The 22,947-nt window shown below is 42.0% G+C and overlaps 3 protein-coding genes across 7 annotated transcripts; 2 read left to right on the top strand and 1 right to left on the bottom strand.

Annotated features, from left to right (window-relative positions):
- The first annotated feature begins 712 nt into the window (after positions 1-712).
- LOC106600715 (serine-aspartate repeat-containing protein F) lies at positions 713-8,051 on the top strand. Of its 2 annotated transcripts, XM_014192284.2 has the most exons (7): positions 713-964; positions 1,081-1,909; positions 4,016-4,257; positions 4,475-4,543; positions 5,544-5,595; positions 5,753-5,789; positions 7,652-8,051. In XM_014192284.2, exons 2-7 carry the CDS (start codon positions 1,279-1,281, stop codon positions 7,683-7,685), a joined length of 1,065 nt encoding a protein of 354 aa, XP_014047759.2. In that variant the 5' UTR covers positions 713-964; positions 1,081-1,278; the 3' UTR covers positions 7,686-8,051. The 2 variants fall into 2 exon arrangements, with proteins under 2 accessions (XP_014047759.2, XP_045572074.1); XM_045716118.1 differs by having other exon boundaries at positions 745-1,909; positions 4,070-4,257.
- A 4,195-nt stretch (positions 8,052-12,246) lies between these two features.
- nosip (nitric oxide synthase interacting protein) lies at positions 12,247-16,670 on the top strand. Of its 3 annotated transcripts, none has more exons than XM_014192169.2 (10): positions 12,247-12,354; positions 12,630-12,705; positions 12,782-12,887; positions 12,990-13,071; positions 13,770-13,905; positions 13,987-14,153; positions 14,597-14,713; positions 15,365-15,435; positions 15,551-15,659; positions 15,796-16,670. In XM_014192169.2, exons 2-10 carry the CDS (start codon positions 12,636-12,638, stop codon positions 15,865-15,867), a joined length of 930 nt encoding a protein of 309 aa, XP_014047644.1. In that variant the 5' UTR covers positions 12,247-12,354; positions 12,630-12,635; the 3' UTR covers positions 15,868-16,670.
- On the bottom strand, positions 16,153-22,302 carry rcn3 (reticulocalbin 3, EF-hand calcium binding domain). 2 transcript variants are annotated; one of them, XM_014192293.2, is made up of 8 exons: positions 22,148-22,302; positions 21,384-21,606; positions 19,829-20,022; positions 19,115-19,287; positions 18,931-18,991; positions 18,435-18,526; positions 18,120-18,227; positions 16,153-17,190 (listed from the first exon to the last, which is right to left on the bottom strand). In XM_014192293.2, exons 2-8 carry the CDS (start codon positions 21,596-21,598, stop codon positions 17,083-17,085), a joined length of 951 nt encoding a protein of 316 aa, XP_014047768.1. In that variant the 5' UTR covers positions 21,599-21,606; positions 22,148-22,302; the 3' UTR covers positions 16,153-17,082. The 2 variants fall into 2 exon arrangements, with proteins under 2 accessions (XP_014047768.1, XP_014047767.1); XM_014192292.2 differs by having other exon boundaries at positions 16,153-16,369; positions 21,384-21,605; positions 22,148-22,239.
- Between the last annotated feature and the right edge of the window lie 645 nt (positions 22,303-22,947).

Here is a 22,947-nt window from a genome sequence, read left to right on the forward strand (position 1 = left end):
GGGAGTGCAGGGTTTTAAATAGAGTGGCTATTTTGGGGGCAACATGTTCAGGCGGGGCTGAGGGGTACAGGGGAGGGGGTGTACTCAGAGGTAAGGTAGTGAAAAGGCTCTATGGGTTGAGTGTGAAGACCAAGCCATTCATTGTTGATCACTGTGCCTGCAATGCTTGGTAATGTGTGTGAGTAACCAAGGGCTGGTTCATTGCTTGTTCCTCCAGTGCTAGAATTGTGAGATTGGCGGGTTGGTGGGCATATAAAAAAGGGTGGGTAAAAACTGAGTGGAACATTTGGTACAAAACTAATTGGCATAAGCATTGACATTGGTAAATAGTTCCCAATTGATAGCTGATATTTCTTCTCTCAACACCTGCATACCTGCCTGTTTGCTTGTCTCACCAACGTTCTCTTTTCTCTCTCCCCCTCACTCATTCCACTGATATAGTTCTGATATCACCCTTCTCCCTCTCTCCTTTGCTATTTCAACTCTTCCTCCTTACACCTCCCTTCTTTCACGATATATGGTCATCCTGGCCTGAGCCTCCTTCTCCCACTGTCCTCTCTAAAGTTAAATTTGAACATTTGATGACGGCAAAAAAGCAAGCAATATCTGCCCCTCTCTCTCCCTCCCTCTCGCTATCTGCCTCTCTTCCCTGTTCATTCCATTTTAGATGGTGCATGGTCAACGGTGCTGCATTTGCCCCTGTCACTCAGCCTAATTGCCCCCCCTCCTTCTCATCTTACCCCCCGGGTTGGTCTCTCTCTTCTGCTGCCCGTCCCACATTAGTGCCGTCTGTGTCGGGTCTGCAACGTGGGTCTCTTCGAACTGTGCCATTTTACTGCATTCTTAAACTTTAAAGGGTGGGGTAATCAAACACTATTTAAGGAGGACAAGAGGGTTACTTTTTTTTTCCCAAAGGAGAAGGACACCTACCTTTTCCAGGAGTGATTTGATTCATCATTGTGTTGTGAGTTGAGAACAAGTGTCTGGATTTCTACTTGGAAATCATTCAACTGGGCATTACACAGGCCTATTGTGTGCACTTATTTATAACTGGTGCCCGTTCCCTATCGCTCTCCCTAGGGTTTGTGTGTGTGTGTGTGTGTGTGGGTGTTTGTGTGTGTGTGGAACAGAAAGGCAACGAACTCTGGGGGTGTCAGTGTGCACGTGCTAAACCATTGCACTGCAAAGGGAGTGATCCCTCATTTATCTGGTATCATCCCTCACTCTCCTTGTTTATCTATCGTCCCTCACTCTCAACCCTTTGCTCTGAGATTAATCATGGCCTCCTTTAAGACGTGGCTCTTGGGACTGTTCCTAGCCCTGCTCTGCACCTTCCAGACCCCTCTTGCCCCTGGCGTCAAGGCTCAAGACCTGCCACTGGTCCCCCAACAGGATGTAGTAGCTGATGACGAGGGGGAGCATGCAGCGGAGGTAGGGGGAGATGACGACGATGACGATGATGATGATGATGATGATGATGATGATGATGGGGACAGTAAAGAGGATGATGCGGATGATGACGATGATGATGACGATGATGATGACGACGACGATGATGACGATGATGATGACGATGATGACGACGACGATGACGACGACGATGATGACGACGATGATGACAATGATGACGACGATGATGACGACGATGATGACGATGATGACGACAATGATGACGACGATGACGACGACGACGATGATGATGATAACGACGATGATGATGATGATGATGATGATGATGATGACGACAATGATGATCATGATGATGATGACGATGATGACGACGATGACAAAGATGATGATGATGATGATGATGATGATGATGACAAAGATGATGATGATGACGATGATGACGATGATGACGATGATGACGATGACGACGACGACGATGACGACGATGATGACCACACAGGTATGTTACGTCTGTTCACTTAAATGATGCTGCATTCTTTATCTACCTTCCCTCGCCATCATCTTTGTGTGACCCTAACCCCACTCCTCTCTGCCTGTCTGAAACAATATCAGAAGAGAAAGGGAGAGGGGAGGGGCTTAGCCACACCTTGGCCACTCCCCTCTCCTTACCTCTCCCTGCCCTGCAGAACCTCTCCTTGTCAGTTAGTTCTCAGCTCAGCCTGTCACTCAGTTCAGCTGTCCAATCAGAGTAGATATAGGAAAAGAGACTAGTACACAAGTCCCTCCTTCACGCCTTTACAGCTGTCCATTACCTTTGCTGTGTCTGTCTGACTCTCTCTGTGTTCTCTTCCCTGCTTAAATAGAGTTATGAACACTCTGGGGAAATTGAACTGGCCCGCCTGGAGTCCCAACTGTGTGTCATCCTTCGTACAGTAGATATGAACCTGGGGACTACAGAAGGATTGTAATGATGAGGAAAAAGGAAAATATATATATATTTAAAAGTAACACAGAGACTTGATAGAGTCAGTCATCGGATCATAATATAATTCAGATCTTTTGATTTGTGTCTTGTTTGAAATAATGGTTTCTTCTTTTTCACTCCGTCCTTCCTTTCTCACGGTTATGGATTGGATTGACCTGTATTTGTGTCTCCTCCATGCTAACCTACAGAGAAAGAAAGAGAGACAGTGATGTAGAAAGAGGAGGCTTGATAGAGATAGACAGACAGACAGACAGACAGACAGGAGGTGGAAGGGGTGAGGGGAGGCTCATGAGGGCTAAAGAATTCATTCATGTAGTAGATAAGAGTAGTAAGGAGTAGTAATAGTAAAAGCGTCGATAGAGTTTCTCTCTTTCTCCACATCTGTCAATCTCTCTCTTTCCCTGTAGAGCTTCCTTCTTTGTCACTGTATGTTGAATAGTTCCAATGAAATGAATGTACTGTATATGCAACCCTGGTCTATGTTTTTACGTCATCTTTGAATGCATATTAATAACACATCTGTGAATGTATCCATTCATATTTTGTAATACTCACTCAAGCGGTTCTCAGACAATTATATTTGTACAAAGATAATCATTCATGTTGAGAACAGAAACTTCCGTTATTTTCTTAAACTAATTTTAAATATTTATATGGCCATTAGTCATTTTTCACTTTAGAGCGGATAATTGGAATATAAATGATTCTGATAATACATTCATTTGTATAATTGGGTATGATACCACTTTAGTTAGATTAAATGTCAGATATCAGATATTTTTTGGTGACATCGCTACACCAGATCAAGCAATGTTTGTGTGGGCTACCTCTAGCCTGGTACTCGACGTAGATGTTGAGGTTTTTCATATTTTGGAGAAAAACAAATGCATTGGGAAAAAGAGAGAAATATATCTGTTTTAGGTAGTCAACTGACAAGAGATGACAGTTACTCCAGGAGTTTGAGTCTGCTCTTATTTCTATGTGGATTTTCTTTCTTTATTTTTTGTTGACTGTGAAACAACCCCTTTCTGTGAAAACTGTGACAAAATATCACCTCTGATCATGTCTCTCTAACCCTACTTTCAATCATAGAATAAATCAATTGATCATGATGAGTTGCATGGATGTACTTCTGTTGTTGCCTGGAGTCATGGGTTTGGTGACTGACTACATGCATGGAGTACGTCTGTGTAGTATAAAAAAGGTGGGAGATAGTACTGAAACAAAGTCTGTTTGAGACAAATGAACAGGAAAAGTGTGTGGAATGGTTTATTGTATGGTCATACTGAGTGTGAACCTATATATATATCTTTAAAATGATTGGACTTTTCTTTATGGGCATTTGTGATTATAATCTACCTATGTGTATTTGTATGTACAAAGCTTCTGTGAGGTAGTCTGTACATTGTACTGATTTGGGTATGTGGTTAGAATTTGTGTCTGTCTACGGTATATGAGCGTGTAGAACTAGTGTGTGCATGCGGGACTGTATGTAGGAAATTAGTTTTGTACAGTATGAATGAACTCTACACTGCCATTCTGTTACACTTAACACTATCACAGAAAATGTACAGATACACACATATGTGTTAGGATGGGAATGAACATCTTATTTTACAGAGGCTGACGGTAATAATAATGATGATGATGATGATGATGATGTGCCGGCTGCAGCTGACGACGACGACGATGATGCTCCCGCTGCAGCTGATGACAATGACGATAATGACAACGACGATGATGATGATGATGATGATGATGACGACGATGATGATGATGATGATGACGAAGAGGAGGAAGAGGATGATGACGGTCAACTATATCACAAAGGATCCCTCTGTTCATACTGTGAATACTGTGAGGTAGGTCTTACCATCGAGATAGAAACACAAGTTTGGTGTTTGTGGATGTGGTTACATTTATTGTTAAAACAATTTGCACCCTTTTAATACGTTTTCCCCGTCCTTGTTAAAAATGGCAAAAATTCTCTCTCCCTCGCTCTTCTTTTCCCTCACCTTTTCCCCCTCTCTCTCTCTCTCTTCCTCCCCATCTCTTTATCTCTCTCTCTCTCTCTCTCAGCACTGTGACACCTGCGACAAGTGCCCATGTGCAGAGGGAGATGAGTCTAAGCACTGTGACACCTGCCAGGTAAAATTACCTTCCCATTCAACCACTAGTAACCTACACTCTCAGAAAAAAAGGGTTCCAAAAAAGTTATTAAGGTGTCCCTGTAGGAGAACACATTTTTGGTTCCAGGGAGAACCCTTTTTTTGGTTCGAAGGAGAACTGTTTTGGGTTCCAATTGTAGAACCCTTCCACAGAGGGTTCTACATGGAATCCAAAATGGTTCTACTTGCCGAAGAACCCTTTTGGAACCCTTTTTTTCTGAGAGTGTAGACAGTATGAAAATGTGACGGACTGGGTTTTGAACCCAGGTCATCTGTGCACCACAAGACTGTGCATTATAATTAGCTTGGGAAGTTAACACAAGTCTTCAGGTCCTAGGCAAGGTTACAACAGAGCCAGTTAATACCTAGTCTCTCAAAACTCAGGGAGCTCTCTACGCTTCGCATGCTCCATACAGCGGTTGTGAGAAGAGAGACTAGTCAAAACCAAGCTGACCAAATCATCATCAAACCTCACTGTTACCCTTGAACTAAGCAGAAATCAGATATGATCTAGATATGGTGACTTGGGCAGAGCCTTCCTTTGGCATGCAAGCTTCTACGCAGTGCAGCTGTCTACACTGAAATACATCATGACAACCACATAACTCTGTTATGATTACTACTGCATCACTTGTAATAATCAGGACAATGGCTGTAATCGGGAAAGTGGCTGGTGAGAGGATTGTAAAACATGATGATGCCTGTGACTGTAGGACTGGGTGACTCTTGAAAGATAATTGATGGTGGGGTTCACTTTTTTATCATAACGATGATTTGACAAATGTTGCGTTTGCATGCTCCTCAGAAGTAGGAAGCTGATCTCAATATTATGATTTTTGACATCAAGCGGGCTGGTTATGATGCAATGACGAAGTCAGATCAGAGAAGCTCCTCCCGCCAGTTATGTCCTATGATGTCATATCCTCCTTTATTTCTTATCCTTCTCTAATGGCTTACCCTTTTTCTGCTTCTTTCTTTAGATCTGCAACTTCTGCTACGTGTGTCCCGTTTGCAGCACTCTTTGCCAACCAGGTAAAACAGGGGTGTGGGACAGTTTGATAAAGAATCATCGCATGAACTGCTTGCAAAAAAACAGTTGATATGTCATTAGCCACTATTAGAGGCATGTTTGAGCTTGAAAGCCAGGCAGCAGAAACATCAGGTTCACTGTATGTTTTTAATTCCCAAGGTGGTTTTCTGGACGAGCTGACTGGATCAATCTATAAGTAAGATACAGTTACACGTTCACAGTGTCATAACACCTTTTGAATTCCTCAGTGTGAGCTATCAACATTTAATTTGACACAGAATTACGTTTATTCTCAAAATGACAAATAATATCTATCTGCGGAATGCAGTTACAACAAGGAGCACACCACATGAAACGCCCATTAGCATTGCTTCACTACACGCCGTGCCCACTGCCATTGAGGCTGCTTGTAATAGTACGGCCCGTATCGTATGGATGGAGAAACAATTATCCACACAATGTGGAAAGATGTCTTCGGCTACACACATATCAAAACAGACATTAAATGGCAGCCATTACTTAAAAATAGTTATGTTTATTTCACAGTGACATGCCAATTAGCTAACATTACTGCCTTCGGGAAGCTCAATGACAAGCAAATGACAACGGTGTGGTATCGAGGTGCCTGCCGACCTAAGGTGCTTCCCACTGGGCAGCTGTATCAGTACATAGACACACAGTGTCTTGCGCCCCCACCTGCCAAGCACTGTTTTCTCGCAGTTCTGTTAACGTTATGGCGAGGGAAGTAGCTAGCTACAGTGCTTTCAGAAAGTATTCATACCCCTGTGTTAGAGCCTGAATTCAAAATGGATTAAATTGATTGTTTTTCTCACCCATCTACACAACATACTGACATACGTAATGAGAAACTGAAAACATGTTTTTAGAAATATTTGCAATTGTATTACCATGAAGTCCAAGGAACTGCCCATAGATCTCTCAGATAGAATTGTGATGAGGCATATATCTAGGGAAGGGTATAAAACTATTTCTAGAGTGTTGAAAGTTTCCAAGAGCCCAGTGGTCTCCATCATAGGGAAATTGAAAAAATATGGAACTGCCTAGAGGTGGCCGTCTGACCAAACTGAGCAACCGGGCAATAATGACCTTGGTCAGGGAGGTAACCAAGAACCCAATGACCACTCTGACAGAACTACAGAGTTACTTGGCTGAGATGGGAGAACCTGCCAGAAGGACAAGAGTCTCTACAGCACTACACCAATCTGGGCTTTATGGGAGAGTGGCCAGACGGAAGCCACTCCTGAGAAAAAGGCACATGACAGCACGCCTGTAGTTTGCAAAAAGGAACGTGAAAGACTGAGATCACAAGGCAAAAGATTCTGTGGTCTGATGAGACAAAAATGGAACTCTTTGGTCTGAATGCCAAGCGCTATGTCTGGAGAAAACCAGGCACAGCTCATCACCTGTCTAACACCATACCTACCGTGAAGCATGGTGGGGGCAGCACCATGCTATGGGGATGCTTTTCAGCAGCAGGGACTGGGAGACTGGTACGAATAAAGAGGAACAATGAATTGAGCCAAATCCTTGATGAGAACCTGCTTCAGAGTGCAAACTACCTTAGACTGGGGTGAAGATTCACATTCCAACAGGAGCGTTAACTTAACAAAGTTTGAGAAAAGCTGCAAGGAAGAATGGTAGAAAATTCCCAAATCCAGATGTGCAAAGCTTATACAGACATACTCAGACTGAAAGCTGTTATCGTCACCAAAGGTGTTTCTACAAAATATTGACTCAGGTGTGTGAATACTTAGGTAAATTAGATATTTTTGTATTTCTTTTTCAATAGATTTGCAAAAATTTCTAAAAACATGTTTTCACTTTGTTATTATGGGGTATTGTGTGTAGATTGGTGAGAAAAAATATATAGTTAGCAAATCCAAATGGCAAGCTTATCACACCCAAATTCACATGCACCTCACCCTGTGATCCTTTCAATAGGCCTACCCATGTGAGTAGAAATGTGAAGACTGACGCTCAGTAAAATCAAAGATTGATGGAACATAAACCAACCACTTGTCTCCCTTTATCCGTTAGGACTGTAGCCGACGTCTTCGAAGCTGACAAATAAGCCCCCTGTCGCCACCATGTGGCCAAGGAAGATACTGCAACCAAGGGATTGTATTCACTGTCATTATTTTCACTTTTAATAAGTTATAAGTTATTTTTCTGTCTTTTTTGTTGTTGACTGAGAACACCACAAACATACACACTGGATATAGAGATATTGGATATATTGGATACACATATTGGATATAATGGATAGCCTATAGAAGTTGTGATGAGAATAACTTTAATTGAGCTATTTGTGTATAATTGTTAGATGACAGGTTCATGGTATTCTTCTCAGGAACATGCATTCGTATTTTAAAGTCATATCTGTGTTTCTTAAACACAGTGGGGTTGTATGAAATAAACTAAAAGGGGACGTTTTAAACATTTGTGCTGTAATGTTTTTATGTGCACTGTCATATCAAATGGAAAATGCAGCTAGAATTAGGCTATAATAGAACAAAATATATTGGCAGATATGAGCAAACATGGGGTATTTTATCGTTTCAGCTTCAATTGGAAGATTCATATTTTGTAATGGGGAATATAAGCATAGAGTGTAAATTGTTGACTATCATTGAGTAGAATTTACAGTATATACTGAACAAAATATAAATGCAACATGTTGGTGCCATGTTTCATGAGCTACAATAAATTATCCCAGAAATGTTACATACGCAAAATAAGGTTATTTCTGTCATATTTTGTGCACAAATTCGTTTACATCCGTGTTGGTGAGCATTTCTCCTTTGCCAAGATAATCCATCCACCTGACGGGTGTGGCATATAAAGAAGCTGATTAAACAGCATGATCATTACACAGGTGCACCTTGTGCTGGGGATAATAAAAGGCCACTCTAAAATGTGCAGTTTTGTCACACAACACAATGCCACAGATGTCTCAAGTTTTGAGGGAGCGTGCAATTGGCATGCTGACTGCAGGAATGTCCACCAGAGCTGTTGCCAGAGAATTTAATGTTAATTTCTCTACCATAAGTCGCCTCCAACGTAGTTTTAGAGAATTTTGCCGTACGTCCAACCGTCCTCACAATCGCAGACCATGTGTATGGCGTCATGTGGGCGAGCGGTTTGCTGATGTAAACCTTGTGAACAGAGTGCCCCATGGTAGCAGTGGGGTTATGGTATGGTCAGGCATAAGCTACGGGCAACGAACACAATTGCATTTTATAGATGGCAATTTGAATGCACAAAAGGTATCAAAATGAATTTTAAAGGTATCTGTGACCAACAGATGCATATCTGTATTCCCATCCATGTGAAATCCATAGATTAGTGCCTAATGAATTTTTATTCAATAGACTGATTTCCTCATATGAACTGTAACTCAGCATAATCTTTGAAATTGTTGCATGTTGTGCTTATATTTCTGTTCAGTATATTTCTTTGTTCTTCACAGGTCAACATAGTTGGGGTCGAATACTATTACTACATAACATTTGAACATACCTCTAATATACACTACCATTCAAAAGTTTGGGTTCACTTAGAAAATTCCTTGTTTTTGAAAGAAAAGCACATTTTTGTCCGTTAAAATAACATCAAATTGATCAGAAATACAGTGTAGACATTGTTAATGTTGTAAATGACCATTGTAGCTTGAAACGGCAGATTTTTTATGGAATATCTACGTAGGTGTACAGAGGGCCATTATCGGCAACCATCACTCCTGGGTTCCAATGGCACATTGTGTTAGCTAATCCAAGTTTATCATTTTAAAAGGCTAATTGATCATTAGAAAACCCTTTTGCAATTATGTTAGCGCAACTGAAAACTGTTGTTCTGATTAAAGAAGCAATAAAACTGGCCTTCTTCAGACGAGTTGAGTGTCTGGAGAATCTGCATTTGTGGGTTCGATTAAAGGCTCAAAATGGCCAGAAAAAAATTACTTTCTTCTGAAACGTGTCAGTCTATTCTTGTTCTGAGAAATGAAGGCTATTCCATGCGAGAAACTGCCAAGAAACTGAAGAGCTCGTACAACGCTGTGTAATACTCCCTTCACAGAACAGTGCAAACTGACTCTAACCAGAATAGAAAGAGGAGTGGGAGGCCCCGGTGCACAGCTGAGCAAGAGGACAAATACATTAGAGTGTCTAGTTTGAGAAACAGACACCTCCCAAGTGCTCAACTGGCAGCTTCATTAAATAGTACCCGCAAAACACCAGTCTCAACGTCAATGTCAACTCTAAACAATGAAGAGTTTAATTCCAAAACGCTATAGATTTTCTGAAATTAATAAAGAGATTGTTGTGTTTTTTCAATATCTAATCATGGCATGACATGTATTTGTTTAAAATCTATCACTTGATGGTTTCATTTCAGAGAGACAAATACATTTTTAATAAAGAACTGTACAAATGATACATTTGTGACAAACATTTTTTAAATGTAAAAAAAACTAAAAAACTATTCAATACAGTAATATGTTATCTGTATGTAAAACATTTACATTTGGCATTTTAGTAATTTAGCAGATGCTCTTATCCAGAGTGACTTACGGTAAGTGTTCTCATTTGAGACAACTACAGCTAATTGAGACAACCACATAACCCTAACATTACATGTACAGTGCCTTGGGAAAGTATTCAGACCCCTTGACTTTTTCCAGACTTTGTTACATTACAGCCATATTATAATATTGATTCAATATTTTTTTCCCCTCATCGATCTACACACAATACCCCACAACGAGAGCATAAACAGCTTTTTAGACATTTTTGCAAATGTATAAACATTTTAAAACAGATACCTTATTTACATAAGTATTCAGACCCTTTGCTATGAGACTAGAAATTGAGATCAGGTGCATCCTGTTTCCGTTGATAATCCTCGTGATGTTTCTACAACTTGATTGGAGTCCACCTGTGGTAAATTCAATTGATTGGGCATGATTAGGAAAGGCACACACTTGTCTATATAAGGTCCCACCGTACACTGTGCATGTCTGAGCATAAACCAAGCCATGAGGTCTGCAGGCATGGCATGGCATGGCATGGCATGGCATGGCATGGCATGGCATGGCATGGCATGGCATGGCATGGCATGGCATGGCATGGCATGGCATGGCATGGCATTGGGTTGAGGAAGTCAAACCAGGCAGAGTGCCCAGCTAGCACATAACATTCTGAGAACCATATGTTTCTTAGGGCTTGGTGAGAGTGTGTTTGTCCTATGGTTATTTTGCATACAACCTTCCCACAACATTCTGGTAATGGTGCAGGATAGTTCCTTGGCATTGGAACATTCTCAGCGCATTTAAGGAACTTCACAAAGTCATGTTCTCAGAACATTATGAATACTTTCCATAAAAAAACACAAGAAAACATTAGTAACGTTCAAAGAAAGATCTAAGACTGTTATTTAAAAACATATACATTCTGTTCTCAGCATCAGTAAAGCTCTCTATCCTCTCTTGTTAACTGTGTTCAGCTTTGTTGGCTGTGCCCACTAATTGGCCACACCTGATCTTAATAAGTGTTTGTATTCTTTGAAATGGGGCACATTTGACTAGAATAAAAGGAACAGCTTTGTATGAGTTAAAAAAAATGTGGTATGGTATCTCCATCCTGGTGTTGCAGTAGACTAATTCCATGGATAAAGAACAGGAGACATAGGTCTGAATTTCACTGATGCTGTGGCACAATAAGAAAAATGTGTTTGCATGATTAATACCTAAGCAAATTAATTTCCATGTGTCCTATCTGTTCAAAACAGAAACTAAGCTAGCAGTGATTTAAAAAACCTCAAAATAACCTTTACATATCGTTCAAAACATTCACAACATTTAGAGAATGTTCCTAGAATGTTATTTAATTACCTTCAAATAACTTTGAATTTGCATTCACAGAATGTTATTAAAACGGATGTACTGGCTAAACACCCTTAGCAGTGATGTGGTGGACATTGAAGTTTCAATGAGCAAGGTAGAGGCAAAAGGCCTGATATGGTGGTGGTGCAGAGATGGTAGGAGCAGTGTAACAGAGACCCTAAGGGCAGGCATCTATTCTAAGTACAGAGGAAAGTCATGGAGGGGCAGACGGCAGGAAGAGACAGAAGAGAGGAGGCCATCTTTACAAGATTAAGGGTGGGACTCAGCCAGTTGAATAAGAAGTTAAATGTGATAGGAAAGCATCCAACAAGAAGGTGTGATTACTGCCAGGAAACAGAGGATGGACTATGAGAGGGAAAGAGAAAGAATATGTGCTTCAGTAAGGTGGGATTTTTAGCATTCATAGCCATGGTTATCAATTGTACTGCAGAAATGGATCGGAAGTCACAGAAAAGAGGTTGTGGTGACAGCGGCAGAGAAGTACTTGGGATTGTGAGGATTTACTGCAGAACAGTTGCAAGGGGTGTGGATTGGTAGTGTTCTGTCCTCTCAGACCGTTGGATTAGATAGGGTTAAATAGTGGAAGTAGTACTTGTTTTTATTTTTTGAGGTTTAATAGTTGGCTGGACAATTTTCATTTTTCCCAACGTTGTATTACCGTATCAATAATTGAATGTAGGTAGGCCGTGAATGCTCTCACACACCAGTACAGTAGGTGGCGGTGTATGCACCAACAATTGGGTGCGATCCAACAATCAACTCATGAAGAAGACGACTGAACAATTTTCACTGACGTACCAACATCCGCAGGGTTGACTTCGCTAGAAACGGACACAGTATTGTAAACACACGTTGTTTATAAAGAAGCTATTTTTTTAGAGTATTATTGTTCTTTAGATTCAGCTACTACTCAGTTCCGTGCAAAGAGGGTTATTATTTGTTTGGTTTTTTTTACTATCAAAGCTTGCTGCTAACGTTTGGTCGTGGGACCAGTTGGCGTTGGTTAGCATTATCGTTGGCTAGCTAAGACTTGCTTGTTAACCTACATGTTTTCTGCTAGCTAGTAAATTGTTTAACGTTAGATAACTAGTCTTTCTAAAGTGTTTTTCCCCCTAGCGGACAATGACTCGGCATGGGAAAAATTGTACGGCAGGAGCCGTTTACACCTACCACGAGAAAAGGAAGGACACTGGTGAGTCTTTGCAACGTTGGTCAACGTTAGCTTTTCATGCCAGCTAACGTTAAGCGTCGTCTGCTCTCTTTTCTAGCGGCATCGGGTTATGGGACGCAAAGTGTGCGTTTAGGAAAGGATGCCATTAAGGATTTCGACTGCTGTTGCCTTTCTCTCCAGACTTGCAGGGACCCCGTTGTAACGTAAGGCGCAATCCCCTTGTCTCTCACAAACACATCATTGTTGTGTAACTCGTTATAACCAGTTTGTGTGTCGTAAAAACGATGTTAATGTTGTATCTCCAGTCCAGATGGATACTTGTATGAAAAACAGGCCATCCTGGAGTACATACTCCACCAGAAGACCGAGATCGCCAAGAAAATGAAGGTAACTGGCTTTCCTATGGTCCTGTTTGGGGAAATAGTACAAAAAACACCGAGATTAGATTTATTTAATTAGTGGCCAATCAAAAACGCATATGTTGACCAATGGGTATGTTAATTGTGTACATAATCCTTTAACAAAACCAATGGTTGTAGGATGGCCAGAATTGGGGTGACTAAATCAATGGAGGCTAGGCTGGATTCCGTGCAAGAATTAAGGCTACTGACAGGCTCACTTTCCCGTTAGACTCGTTATATTTCTTCTCAAATCCGCAGGATATAAAACAATATAAAGGTAAGATGGATATCGGTTTTGAGACAGGACATTTAGAATTTTCGAATAAACTTTTCTCTGAAATGTCAATGGAGCGCTGAGCGTATACCAAGTTTAAAAAATAAAAAAAACAATTCCAAAGCCTTTTACAGTTTAATTAGGCTCGTGTCATGTTAATTTAGCTTCTTGCGACCATCGGAAGCAACTTTGAAGATGATGACGACCATCGGTGCTTATTATCCGATGTATTAGGTTACAAAATCCAACTTTTTTTTATATCATGTTAATGATATAATTCATAAGGCTGACAAATATGATTATTCAGGTTCTGAATCATTCAGTGTAGTCTTCCGAATTTTGTAACCTAATACATCCGATAATAAGCCCCGAGCTCTGTCTTCATCTGACCCTCTCACTGTCCATCTTAGGCGTACGAGAAGCAGAAACAGACTCAGAAGAGTGACAGTCGTCTGGAGTCTAAATCTGAGGAGAGGGGGATAGCAGAGAGGTTCAAGACCCGGGAGAACAGCATCGTGTCCAAACCCATCAACCCTTTTACCTCTGGTAAGTGTGTGTTTGTGTGTCCACTAGCTTGGAAGGGACGTAGGACAGAGAACAGTAGATTGAGTTAACCTAACTCTTCAGGCCAGGCCAAAGAGTCAGACAGCCAGAGTGTTGCGGGTACGTCAGCCAGTACATCAAAAGCTGCCGACTCTGCTCCTGCCGCCGGCACCAGCTCCTCCCAGGCCCTGCCCAGCTTCTGGATCCCCAGTCTCACCCCAGAGGCCAAACCCACCATACTAAAGAAACCTGTGAGTGAAAGCCAAAGTCCTAAAGTGTTGACTTACCCCTTGCCCTTATCCCACATTTTCATTCTCTATGTCTTTCTCTTAATTTCTCTCATTCAACACTGCTGTCTGGTCACTTGTTTTCCTTTACTGAGGATCTGACCTTTGTGTCCTAGGGAAACAATTGTTGACTCTTCCACTGCCAAGAGCTTGTTAGGTTTCTTGTCCAAATGTCAATGTCATCGCGCTCCCTGTGTCTGTCCCCTCTCATTCTCCATTATCTGTTATCGCTCTGAGGTTAGCTTGTCCCCAGGTGTTTGATCTGTTGGTCTTTCCTTCTCCCTCTCCACCATACACCCAACATACATTTTAGCTGTTTGCTATTTCATTGAGTTTGTGAGTTATTGAGTTATTGACCCAATAAAGGGGAGTTCAAATTCAATCATCGCTCGCTCTCTCCCCCTCAGAGTAAGACGGTGGTGTGTCCCATGTCTGGCCGGCCTCTGAAGATGAATGAGCTGACCAACGTACACTTCACTCCTCTGGACCCCAGTCTGGACCGGGTGGCCCTGCTCGCACGCCAGGTCAGTGTCTGACCACACCACAACCTCTGCACACTGTTACACATTGTTATCTCTAACTCCATGCATCTCCCTCTTTTACATAAATAGTTGCATTCATAAGTTTTCTTGACAAGTGTCAATAAAAAAAAAATAAGGTCCGCCAAAGTAAAAACCTGCGCAAAAGGAATTTGATTGCTGTAAATACAGAAATGTTTTGCTCACTGGGAAATAAATGTCCAACTAGTCAGTGACTACTGTTTGAAGTTTGTGATGGCAACTATTTTACATTTAAGTCATTTAGCAGATGCTCTAGACACTGTCCTGGGATTTCCTATGATCTATGTAGAAAAAACCCTTACCTTCTAACGATGCTTGTGAGCGTCCTAGAGCAGAGCATGTAACAGGTTCATGATTTTCATAAATGGTGTGTAGCTCAAACCATTTGGACTCTACAGACATTTTTGTAAGACCTGGGCCCCATTTATCCACCCTTGTCTCACAAACACTGTTCTAGCTCAGCCCCCGTTAATCACACAGGCTTAATGGTTGGTATCAACAGATGCAGAAGTATATAGCTCAAACACATAACGTTTTAAAAGGGGTTAGAAATCCCAAACCCGTCGGCGTTAGTGGGACTGATTGGGTTAATAGCTTGTGTAATGTTGTTCCCAGGAGAGGTACCTGTGTGCCGTGACTAAAGACACTCTGGGTAACAGTGTCCCCTGTTCCGTTCTCAAACCTTCGTAAGTATACCCCTCTTTGGTTCCTTTATTTACAGGACCACCTCTCTATATCAATCCATCCCTACTACCTCTCTCCCTCGCTTCTTCAGTTTCTTAAATATCTTTCCCCTCTCAGTGGAGCGGTGGTGACTCAGGAGTGTGTGGAGAGGCTGATCAGGAAGGACATGACGGACCCGATTACCGGAGACAAACTCACAGAGAAGGACATCATCCCACTACAGAGGGTGAGTGTTGGAGCGTGTGTTCTCGAGTTTAGAAGAGTATGTACATGCAAGACCAAGCAAGGTACTTCGTTTTTAAGGGTATTTCAAGACCGCCTGATAATGCTGATATAATATTTTCTATTTTATTCCTTCCCAGGGTGGAACTGGGTTTGCAGGCTCTGGAGTGGGACTGAAAGCTAAAGAGGCTCGACCTGTAATGATGGTGTGATGGTTCAGAGACGGTCAACATGACAAAGGCGTATGCTTGAGATTATTTGTACATACGGTTGTCTGTTCTTGTATGGAGTCTGAGAATTCCAACTGCTATTTTGAAGCTTGTTATACAGGGTTCTATTCTGACCTCTTTTACAAGAAGCACACACAAAGAAATGTAGGTGGTCAAATTTGAGGTATATATTTTAGGCACACGGGTGCTCAAAAATTTAAAAAAAATCCTGGCCATACAGCAAAGTATTTAGGTACACATGCAAGTAAAATGGTCGTACTGTAGAGCCCTGAGAAATGTCATTTTTTTATTTCTCTGGCACACACGCATCACAGCCTACACACCAATTCATGTCTGTACCGTATTTTATAAAGTTAAATTGGCTGTGTTGGGGTCAGAGTTCTTGGTGACCCTCATCCGCCAACATACCGCCATAGTCAGTCAGCGTGCTTGACTTAAGGAAGTCGACCTTGTCCATGACCTCCGAGAGAGAGAGACGCCCATCCTAAGAGAAGGGAAGTAGAAGATAGAAAGGAAAACTGGGTAAACAGACCATTTAGCAGGTGGCGTGGTAAACTCCATTCAAGCGTCAAGAAACAAATTACATTTGAGTAATTAAGTTGCTTAGGACAGTAAATGATTTGTCATGACAAAGAAAAATAACACTTGTTGTAGAAAAACCAACATGGCTTTATTTAAAAATCAGAGAAATGTTTCACCACAAGTGTAATTCAATTTTACCCCTCATCTCCCTCCCACCCACCCTGTGTATGTTCTATATATGGTGCTGTAAAAAAATAAGCCTATTGACTTGTGGAGTGTCTTTGTTCACACTTGAGCATGATTGTGTTGTGAGTGAGGCTGTAATTGTGGTTATGTATCTGCGTGTGTAAACATCTCCATGCTCCCACTACCTCCCATGGAAATGTGTTCAACAGTATAAATATGACCTGTGACCTTTTTCCCCTCAGAACTTCCCCCTACCCAACTCCATAATAGTAACAGTATTCACCATTTTAAGTGTATGCCCTTTCACAATACAAAACCCCAATATGTATTTTGGAAATCCCTCTCCCTAAAGGGCTCTACACAAACAGAGTACGTATACGGTCCATTCCCAAAATTTGGCCGCACAAAAAGTACATAGAACTGCGCAGAGAGCGATGCAAATGTTTGCATGGAGCCCTTAACCCCTCCCTATGCCTTCGCATGACTTCATCAAAGCTCGTCATGTCTCCTGGTGAGATCCTCTCCGTAATTGGTCGCCTGGCTCCCCACAAACATGTTCCAATTGGCCAGAATCTCCTTCTTGGTTATTTTGTCATCCTGATTCGTCCAATCGCGGAGGAGGCAAATTTCAGGTCCCGCCCACCATTCATTGCAGTCATGATTGAGAGAAGGTTGAAAGAGGGAGAGTGGAATGAAAATGAGGGAGAAAGAAGGATAGATAACAGTGAGAAAGGGAGAAGTGTGAATTAAGGACAGATGGAGAGAAAGAGATTCATTATAATTAACAGGTCATTACCCCCAATTAATTCCATTGTGTTGATTATTAGCTGTGTTCAGGCTGACAGTGTGTGATGTGAGTTGTGAGAGAGCCCTGAATCTGCTCCCAGGCTCATGTCTCTGTAGTGTCGCAAATGGCACCCTATCCCCTATAGTGCACTACTTTTGACCAGGGCCAATAGGGCTGAAGTACTGCACTATACAGGGAATAGGTTGCCATTTGGGATGTAATATCTGTTGTTTTAGCATAAATGCTACTATTTTTCAAAGTTCCTAATTTAAACTGCTAGGAGACTGTTCTTGTATTATTACCACAGATGTCATTTAATGTTTACTCCATGTAATGTAGGATAGGCCTATGTGTTGCACATGTCACCAAATACAGTGGTCAGTTATAACAGGATGTTATTTGGTTTTCGTATGGGAAGTCGGTGTGAGGTTGGGGGAAGGTGTGAGGTCAGAGAGGAAGTAGAGATGCTACGGGGTGAGTTGGAAGGGGCGTGAACGGGTGGGGGTGTGCACTGCACGATAGTTGTAGCTATGGCGGTGTTTAGATGTGGGGTGAGGGTAAAAAGGGGAACACAGGAGGTGTGAGTTGTAGAGGGGTACAGGGATGGGTGCTTCGGAGGGGATAATATTGTGTGTGGAAGTGGATTAAGAAACATTTGTTGTAATGGGTGCACAGGTATGGAGCTTTTGGTTTGTGGTAAGGGTGAGAGTTCAGGCAGTTGGACTGGGGAGATGCGTACCTTGTCTGTGTCTGTCTCGTGGATGAGGTGCTTAGCCTCATTGTCAGTATGGTCAATCTCTCCTGGCAGGATCCACTGAGCTACCTCATGGTTATCTAGGAAACCATCCTGACAACACAACACGCATAGAGCTTTTACAAACCATCCTGACAACACAAGACACAAACCTGTTAACTTAGTATGTTGACAGAGAGAGGGGTGCGTGTGTGTAAGTATTGACATGGCTGGTCTGAGGGGTAGGGTACGGTAAGTGTACTGACTTAAATAGTGATGTTGTCAATGTTAAGGTGATCCAGTAGCAGCAGACTAGTGTACCTTGTTGGTGTCTCTGAACTCTGTGAAGTGTGTTTTCTCCGTCAGCACCCAGTCTGGTTCACTCTCTCCATTCTCAGGTGTGAACATGTCCCCTGTGATGGAGAACAGGTTACAGCTTGTACAGTAGGTGTTGTATTTCTAAAGTATATTCCAGGGGTTATGAGCTAGTTCAGGGCTACAACAAAATTGTGAAATGTCTGGGGGTCCCCGAGGAGAGGTTTGAAAACCACTGGTCAACACGCTGGGGAGAGAATCACTTTCAAAATCATGCCTACTGTGCATCTCTGGGTTATCTTCTGTTTGTGTACGCATACCAGCACTTTTCATTTAACATATACAGTTGATTGTGGACCCAAGAATATTACTCAGATGGGTAATAAAATAAATTAAATATTTCCTTTTTGTTCTCATATTAAATGTATAAACACATTACATTTGGTTGACATATTGTATGTTCTCTGTTTGGAAAGGGTAGTAAGTTGAAGGAGAGACTAACCAATGTATTCGTCAAGGGTGATCTTTCCATCACCGTTCTTGTCAATGTCTTCTACAGTTTCCTGAAGCGAAACAGAAAAAAATAGCTTAGAAGTGGGCTGGAGAAAAAAGTACACCACCTGGATGTTCTTCAGAATTTGATTGATCTTGTGACTCTAGTGACTGATCCCAGTCCTCTGACTGACCTGTATAACAACGGCCTTCATGTGGTCGTACTCCTCGGGGTGAAGGAAGGCAGTGAACTCGTCCTTGGTGGCGATGCCGTCCCCGTCGCGGTCAGCTGTCCTAAAGCGCCTCTCGTCTCTAGTCAGCATGGCCTTGTAGCTAGCCTTGTCATCCACATCGTCAAACTCCTCATCTGCAACGGAGCGGAGGACATTCTCAGAGTCAAGACATGGCTTTGTAAAGCAAAGATCAGGGGCCGTATGTGTCAAGCGTCTCAGAGTAGGAGTGCTGATCTAGGATCAGGTCTCCCCTGTCCATGTAATGTTACTTATTATGATCTAATAGGCTAAACTGATCACTAACCCCTTCCCCTGCCTTTGTATTAACAATACGAGCCTAAGATGACACCACTTTCGCATAGCTGTATCGCCACTACTGTACTGTCATGTTGAGCTCTCCCCTCTCATTCCCATCTCATTCTTGGATTGTGTTTGTAGCTCATGATCAATCTCTCCTTATATCACATAGTAATTATATCAAATTAGACCCTACATAAATAGTATCTTGGTTGTGCCAAAACCTGCCCATCATTCCAACAATATTTAACACCCATAAAGCCTACTAATTATATGCACCCCTGGTAAATTTGGACTGCCCTTTTGAAGTCCCACCCCCTCGCTCATTCGCCTCAAATTTAGGCTACCCACGCTCCCACACACCCTCCCTTGTCGTACCCAGGTAGTAGCCGTAGGTGGTGTTCTTGTATTCCTCCCAGCCGATCTTCCCATCCTTGTTCTGGTCGTACTCCTTCCAGTGCTTCAGCACATTCTCCTCGATGTACCTCCTCTGCCTGTGTTTGATCCACTGGTGCAGTTCCCCATGGCTCACGAAACCATCCTTGTCTGTGTCAATGCGATCTACAATCTTCCTGCCAAAGGGACAGAACAAGCCAGCTAAGCCTACTACCTACAGAAGTGAACTGGCCACCATTCAGAGCCTGGTTCCTTTCTAGGTTTCTTCTAGGTTCCTGTCTTTCCAGGGAGTTTTTTCTAGCCACTGTGCTTCTACATCTGCATTGCTTGCTCCTTGGGGTTTTATGCTGGGTTTCTGTATAAGGTCATTTCCATGTAAAAGGACCCATGAGCACCAACGTGAAGTTCATAGGAGCATATCAAATTGGGTGTCAAATGAATGCTAAGAGTATATTTCTGATAAATGAAGGCATACTGTATATACATTTGTTACAGGTTTTCTTTTTTCCATTTATGTTTTGAGTTTGGACTTTTAGCACGTAGGGTGCACCGATTGGTGTCACCTTGTTAGTCAGAAGGTGTTTCACCTGTACTGGCCCAAGTGATATTTAAGAGCAGCTGGCCCAGTGCTCCAGTTGTCTTGAGAGATGTGTAGGGTCAACACTTTTAGTTGGCGCTCCCCATTTGATTTCTAGAAAAACATTCCTTTGTCTGATCTTCCCTGTTTTCGATTTGCTCAACTTTTTGGTTTGCCAACTGTCTTTATGTTTGGTGTGGGTTTTTCATTTGTTTGCCTCTTACTGGGCAAATGTAGTGGGTGCTCATGGTGGGTGTCTTTTAGGTCCCAGTTTTTATTGCTATGCAATTTTCAGTGGACACCCCCATGAGTGTCTTTCAGAATCCCTCCTAAAACCCCACCTGTTTAGGTTTGGTTGTTGTCAGTGAGTCTTTGTTAGATCCCCTTTTGTTTGGTCAAAATGTTTGATTCTTGCTGGGGAGTGTAACATTTTACAACCAAATTTGGTCTTGTTTGGGGCAGAGCTCATTAAAATAATACCCAAATGAGGATATTGCATATTTATACTTTTTTTTAAAATTTAACTAGGCAAGCCAGTTAAGAACAAATTCTTATTTACAATGACGACCTAGCCTGACCAAACCCGGACAGCGCTGGGCCAATTGTGCGCTGCCCTATGGGACTCTCAATCACAGCCGGATGTGATGCAGCCCGGATTCGAACCAGGAACTGCAGTGACGCCTTTTGCACTGAAATGCAGTGCCTTAGAGCGCTGCACCACTCGGGAGCCCACCTTTGCAGTGAGTGTGGCTACATCCCAAATGGCACGCTATTTCATTCATAGTTCCCTCTTTTTGACCAGAGCCCTATTGGCCCAGGTCAAAGGAACTGCTCTACATAGGGAATATGGACCCTGGTCTATAGTAATGCATAACATAGAAAATATGGGCCCTGGTCAAAAGTAGTGCATATTGGCCATTTGGGACACTGCCTGCCTGGGAGTTCTGTAGCATAATGTACCCAAGTTTGTCTTTGCTTTCCTCAGGGGTCAGCTGGTCGAAGGTCTTGGCTTCCTCTTTGCCCAGGAAGGCTTCGTGGTCATAATGGAAACCAGTGGAGTCGTCATGGGCGTGGTCACTCAGGTCACTATGGCGATGGACACGCTTCTCTTTAGCGGGCACAGCTACCACCACCCCGAGGATGAGAATGAGGTACGGTAGTGACTGCAGCAGCATCTTCTGTCCTGAGAAAGAAAAAAGGAGAAAGAGAGAGAGACACTACAGCAGACTAAACAGAACTTGTCCTACAAATAGACAGAGATGATACTTGCCAGACACATGGGCCTCACTCAAAATAATACATTATTGGGTTAGACAATAACTGTTTATTTAATGCAAAAAGTGATACATATGGTCATAAAAAAAGTGTTCAACTTTTGTGCCCTATTTATAGGGTACTGTCTTGAGACCTGACATGATTTAGGATAACTCGGTCAATGTCTGTTGTTTGAAGTCTTAACACTTCTGAATAATGAATACAGCAATAAATTACATCAATAATGCCTGTAAATGATTTTTTTTTAAATGTTTTAAAGCAAAAAGGGATGCAGTTAGGTAGCCTACATATTTGAAGTCAATGAGTTTAGGCTACTTCAAGAACATTTTAACTTGGCATAAACTGTACACAACGGTTTTTTTAAATTTTATTTTAAACAACCGAAATCACTCAATTCGTTTACTGGAGCATATACGTTCATGCATTATTAATAATAATAAAACACGTACCAATTGTTCGCAACACGTCTCAATCACGGTTTTTTCTGGGTTTGTAAAGATACGCGTTGGCACTTTCCCTGCCTCTTTAAATTCTACAATAAAGGAGGCGGTGCAACGCTTTCTCAGTCGACCATTCACAGACACGCTGACAAGAAAAGTAACCAATAGAAACGAGGATATTGGATTAACGGAGTTCGAGACTGATTTCGATTGGTTTTGAAGCGCCACGTTGACACGCGAACGCGCAAACCTCCATACCGGAGCGCGCATGAAGAGATTTTTACGAAAGTGTAAAGGGACACCTGAGGTTTATAAACATACGGCAAGGAATGGCAGGCAGCATTGTTTGGTAAAACCCAATGCAATAGCCCACTCAACCCAATGCAATAGCCCACTCATATGAAATCAGAGAGGATGGAAAACCACACCACAGCCATATAAAGAAACGTATTCAGCATGGGGGGAAATTAATTTCACATAAATAAATAACGTATGCTTATGTTGTTCTTGAAACCTAACGCTTGGGGGCAGAGTGGGATACCTTTTGAACAGAACAATCTAGAAACCACAGCAGATCTTTTTTTTCTTCAAAATCCCCTTTTTTTTCGTTTCCCGACTTCCTTCCTACCACATACCTCCCGCCAGAGCCACCTTAGCCTATTGCCACTCAGTATAATTTTCAGGGCAGTTACATCAGTTTTCCTTTTAATGCCTCGATAAAATCATTAATTCATTCCTAATTTATTGTATGAGAAGGAAGTATTTTGTTTAGGTTTTGCTAAATTTCTTTTCAATGTTTGGTCATATGA

Source organism: Salmo salar, chromosome ssa03 (genome assembly GCF_905237065.1).
Source record: "Salmo salar chromosome ssa03, Ssal_v3.1, whole genome shotgun sequence".
In the NCBI taxonomy this organism is placed as follows: domain Eukaryota; kingdom Metazoa; phylum Chordata; class Actinopteri; order Salmoniformes; family Salmonidae; genus Salmo; species Salmo salar.

Excerpts from the sequence above, each read along its gene's own strand:
- LOC106600715 (XM_014192284.2), top strand. The coding sequence starts at position 1,279 with ATGGCCTCCTTTAAGACGTGGCTCTTGGGACTGTTCCTAGCCCTGCTC. Across the intron at positions 4,258-4,474 it reads CATACTGTGAATACTGTGAG|CACTGTGACACCTGCGACAA; the intron begins GTAGGTCTTACC and ends TCTCTCTCTCAG. Across the intron at positions 5,790-7,651 it reads CTGACTGGATCAATCTATAA|GACTGTAGCCGACGTCTTCG; the intron begins GTAAGATACAGT and ends TTTATCCGTTAG.
- nosip (XM_014192169.2), top strand. The coding sequence starts at position 12,636 with ATGACTCGGCATGGGAAAAATTGTACGGCAGGAGCCGTTTACACCTAC. Across the intron at positions 13,906-13,986 it reads CATCAACCCTTTTACCTCTG|GCCAGGCCAAAGAGTCAGAC; the intron begins GTAAGTGTGTGT and ends CTAACTCTTCAG. Across the intron at positions 14,154-14,596 it reads CCACCATACTAAAGAAACCT|AGTAAGACGGTGGTGTGTCC; the intron begins GTGAGTGAAAGC and ends TCTCCCCCTCAG.
- rcn3 (XM_014192292.2), bottom strand. The coding sequence starts at position 21,598 with ATGCTGCTGCAGTCACTACCGTACCTCATTCTCATCCTCGGGGTGGTG. Across the intron at positions 20,023-21,383 it reads GAAAGCAAAGACAAACTTGG|GAAGATTGTAGATCGCATTG; the intron begins GTACATTATGCT and ends TCCCTTTGGCAG. Across the intron at positions 18,992-19,114 it reads TGAAGGCCGTTGTTATACAG|GAAACTGTAGAAGACATTGA; the intron begins GTCAGTCAGAGG and ends GTTTCGCTTCAG.